Source organism: Jatropha curcas, chromosome 7 (genome assembly GCF_041381405.1).
Source record: "Jatropha curcas cultivar XTBG-Jc1 chromosome 7, XTBG_Jcur_1.0, whole genome shotgun sequence".
NCBI classification, from domain to species: domain Eukaryota; kingdom Viridiplantae; phylum Streptophyta; class Magnoliopsida; order Malpighiales; family Euphorbiaceae; genus Jatropha; species Jatropha curcas.
Window position 1 is genome coordinate 6,335,011 of NC_143157.1, and position 4,382 is coordinate 6,339,392.

Consider the following 4,382-nt stretch of genomic DNA (forward strand, 5'->3'; position numbering starts at 1 on the left):
CATACTGATTTCCGAGAGAGCCATAGCCCCTATTCTCTCGCTTGACGCTTCCATTTCTTAGAGCAAAAAATAATTTTAGGTACTGATGCAATATTATAACTATAAGTCAAAAGCTTGTCCGGTAAATATAGATTTATCTTATCTTCAACATCCCCTCCTGAAATATCAAAACTCATAGCCTCCTCTTTGATGGGACTCTTGACTTCTATTCCCCATTCCACTATCGAATCACAAGAACAAACACAATAACAGTAGAGAATATAAAAAGAAAACACTGAAGGGAAAAAAAAAATAGAAGACAAGACTAGAAAGGATACCAGCGAAAACCAAAATAAGGAAAAACAAAAAAAAAAAAAAAAAAAAAAAGAAAACAGAAAGAGTAGAAAATATGGACCGAAAGTGATCTACACCGTTAAACAAGGCAGAACGCTAACGTTTCACAAACGCGACATAGCCACCATGAAAATAGAAACCCTAAACTCTCCCAGGGAAAGGACACAATATAACCTTCCTTATGAGTATCTAAATATCTAATAATATTTATAGCCATGGATTATTGTTCTTTTTTATTATTCTTTTACTTTTGGCTTTTTTTCAAAGTTTTGAATGCAATATTGGAATTCTCGGTGGTATTTTCTAGATTTAAAGTTTTTATTATTTTTATAATTAAATTCAAGTACAAATAAAAACCTCTTAATTGGATTGAACTTTGTTACTTTTTTCGATCAATTAATTATATGAACACCTTCTTTTCTTATCTTTTCAAAAAAAATTATTTACATATATATACTCGCACGTGCAAAGCACAATATGGCGACTAATTCTTATCTATCTACAGTGGACATGAATGCACAACCGAACCCAAAAAATCCTTGAGGAGACCAGGTTGCATCTGGACTTACTTTTGTTATTTGGATTCTTACAATATCATATGTTTTGACTTCTAAAAAAATTATTTCTTGAAATACATATATTTGTGAATTAGACATTGCAACCCTGTGGGCTGATTCCACGTGGCTGAAATAGTTCCCAATCCCATCCTGATAATGTTTAGCAACATCATATCTACTTGCAACCCACAAAAACAGCGCCACGTGGCAAAGCGAGAATCACTATCTCTGACATTACTATTATTATCTGCCATTTTTGAAACCCAGACCACAGAGCGAGCTGTATCTGAAAGCAAACGCAGAGAAAATAAAAAGAGATCAGAGAGAGAGTTGTAATGGCAACCTCAGTTATGGCTTCAGTGAGTCTGAAACCATCTCCTTTCAGTGTCCAAAAATCTTCGGTGAGAGGTCTCCCAAAACTCTCTAGAAGAGCTTTCAAAGTTGAGGCCGGTGGTGGGAAGAAGATCAAGACTGATAAGCCTTATGGTCTCTCATCTCTCCCTCTCTCTTTCTATTTCTTCGTATATAAGATTTGAATGACTAATTTAAGTTTTGGGTTTGGAATGACTCTGTGTGTAGGAATCGGTGGTGGCATGAACCTCAGAAATGGGCTTGATGCTTCCGGAAGGAAGGCTACGGTTAGTGTGCCTTAGCTTAATTTCATATATTATTTTTATTTTTTATTTTTATCTCTGAAAGATCTTTTGTTTTGGATAGCACAACTTATTATGAGTTATTTGATAACAATTGCTTGTACATCACTTGAAAATTTCAGTTAAGTTAACCCTACTTAAACAAATAACTTCAAGTTTATATTGAATACAATAAGTTATTTAGTTTTTCAACAACTTTATAGTTTATACTTTTTACTGTTTATATTTCTTAAATTTTTACTGTTACTAAATACCATTTTAAATTGATGGTTGGTTTGTAAGTTTTTTTAAAATTATTTTTAGAATTTTCACATAATTCTTAAATTTTTCCATAATAAGAACTTTTTGAGTGGAAGTATCTAGATCCTTTGAACAAGAGGTCTGAGTGTCAAACCTCGCCGAAAGCACTTTATGAGCTTGATGCAGCGAGAGTGGAATTAGAGTTATTCCGATATATTAGGGGCACTTATGGTATATAAAAATGTAAAAATATAATATCATTATATATATAAAAGGAAAAGAGTAATTTCTTATTTCCCCTTTTTCTATAAGAAGATGAGACACATACATATATAGAAGTTGCTACAAGTTGAAATCATTATAAATATAGATTTATTTTTTATAACAATTTCCATATCAATAATTATAAAAAATTATATTTTATAAAAGTTCTTTATTGTTTTTGTTAAATAATATAAGTCTTGGTTTTCCTAATCGTGTAAAATAAAAGAGTTACTTATTGCTTTTATAATTTGAGACAATTTCCTATAGCTATGTATATTAATATGTTTTGATTGTCATTATTAGATTTGGTTTCATATATAGTAAGAGCAAAATAAAACCCTAAATACACAAATTCACGTCCAGAACTTTACTATTTCAATCTTTCGACATTTTATATTTTAAGAGAGATTTATTATATTATTATATTATAAATTTACTCTCATTTATTCTATGTTAAAACTTATTTTAGGGAAAGGGCGTATACCAATATGTCGACAAATATGGTGCTAACGTGGATGGATACAGGTAAGAGTCATCAAGTTTTAATTTTAACAAATTGATGGGTTCATTTTGGTTTTTAACAAATTTGGTGTGATTTTACTTTTTAATATAAATAACTTTAACTTTTTTATGTTTGAATTGATTTTTAGTATTTAAAATCGAAAAAACTAATTATATTAAAAATCAAATGATTTAATTTAAAAAATTAAAATTCAAAAAATTAAATTAAATGAAATCGGTTTGATTTAATTTAATTCAATTTAATTTAATTTTTTTATTTTACAGAAATTCAATCTATTGACTTTGCCCTGAGTATGTAAATTTGTCATTGTACAATTTTATTGATAATTTAATTTTAAATTTAAAATATAATTTTTCTTTTTTGAGAATCATAAAAGATAATTTTTTTTATGGAACTTTTTAGTGAAAATTGTATAAAAAATATATAAAAAATTGAATACAATAATAAAGAATGCCTTGACTCAATTTGATCTTAATTTTCATTTAGTTATCTTGTAAACATTTTAATTTTAATTTTTTTTTTGTTCATTAGCCTAAAACTAAAACTATTAATAATAATGAAATAGGAAAGAAATAACTGATGATATTATGTGATGATTAATGTGCAGCCCTATCTACAATACTGATGAATGGTCTCCAACTGGTGATGTTTATGCAGGAGGTAATTAGAATAATATTTTTATATTTAATCTTGATAATCATATAATTAAAAATCCTTGTTTATAATTAAATTAAATTAAATTAATTAAAATATATAATTGGACTTGCAATTTGCAGGCACCACAGGATTAGCAATATGGGCAGTAACCCTGCTAGGGATTCTTGCTGGAGGTGCTCTTCTTGTGTACAATACAAGTGCTTTGGCACAGTAGACTATTAATGTTTGAATTTTATAATGTATAATTATTTGTCTAGAAGACCAAAAAAAACATCCCAAAAATAATTTTTAGCTAATGTGTAATTTGCTATTTCTTATGGGCTCCATGTGCTATAACTTATCAACATGTATCCCTTTCCCTTTAAAATCTTTGTTACTATTATATCATCATACATAGGATTAACCTCAACTATTGCCCAAGTATTATAATAAAGTTTATTTGCATGACATCTTTGCATGTAAGAGTTGGGACGAAGCTACTCGTTGGAAGAGGGGTCAATTGCCCCCTATGAGGGAAAAAAAAAAAAAATTTACATTTTCACAGTTCAAATCTTAGTTTCTCTACTTTTTCCAAAGCATTCCATGTATTAATTTCTATTTTTTCAAATCTTAATTTCATGGTCAATGGCCCCCTATGACAACAATAATTAACAACAATAATTAAAAATAAAGTTTATTTCCATGTATTAATTAATCAAAGGGTTTTTGCTCTCTCTCTATATATATATCTAGATTTTCTATGTTTGGAAGAAACTATAAACAAGACTTATGTATGACTACATTTATTGATTCACACTTATAAAGATAAATTTAAACTTTTGGAGTTATTTCCTAATTAAGAGATCTTTTTTGTTTTTGTTAATTTATTAGTACATGCAATTTATAAATTATAATATATTAATAAAATAATCCTTTCAAAATAATAATAATAAAGCAACCCACACAATGCGCGGGCCTTCACCTAATTTATTATCTCTCTCTCTCCCTCTCTCTCTCTCTCTCTCTCTCCATTTTCACTTTGATATGACAATCGCCTAGCAACCTAGAGTAGACAACCTCCAAAATCAATCTTAATTCTCAAAATCTTATCAAGTCCCTAAAGTTGTGGATTTTGGTAATATTGTGTACCTCTTCATACCAATAATAACAATTTCT

At 28.6% G+C, this 4,382-nt stretch overlaps 1 protein-coding gene across 1 annotated transcript; it reads left to right on the forward strand.

The window, feature by feature from the left end:
- The first annotated feature begins 1,225 nt into the window (after window positions 1-1,225).
- Window positions 1,226-3,441, forward strand: PSBR (photosystem II subunit R). The gene is made up of 5 exons (NM_001308795.1): window positions 1,226-1,376; window positions 1,470-1,528; window positions 2,517-2,572; window positions 3,178-3,230; window positions 3,347-3,441. The coding sequence occupies exons 1-5, from the start codon at window positions 1,226-1,228 to the stop codon at window positions 3,439-3,441; spliced, it is 414 nt and encodes a 137-aa protein (NP_001295724.1).
- Window positions 3,442-4,382: the final 941 nt, after the last annotated feature.

Excerpts from the sequence above, each read along its gene's own strand:
- PSBR (NM_001308795.1), top strand. The coding sequence starts at position 1,226 with ATGGCAACCTCAGTTATGGCTTCAGTGAGTCTGAAACCATCTCCTTTC. Across the intron at positions 1,377-1,469 it reads CAAGACTGATAAGCCTTATG|GAATCGGTGGTGGCATGAAC; the intron begins GTCTCTCATCTC and ends CTCTGTGTGTAG. Across the intron at positions 2,573-3,177 it reads GCTAACGTGGATGGATACAG|CCCTATCTACAATACTGATG; the intron begins GTAAGAGTCATC and ends ATTAATGTGCAG.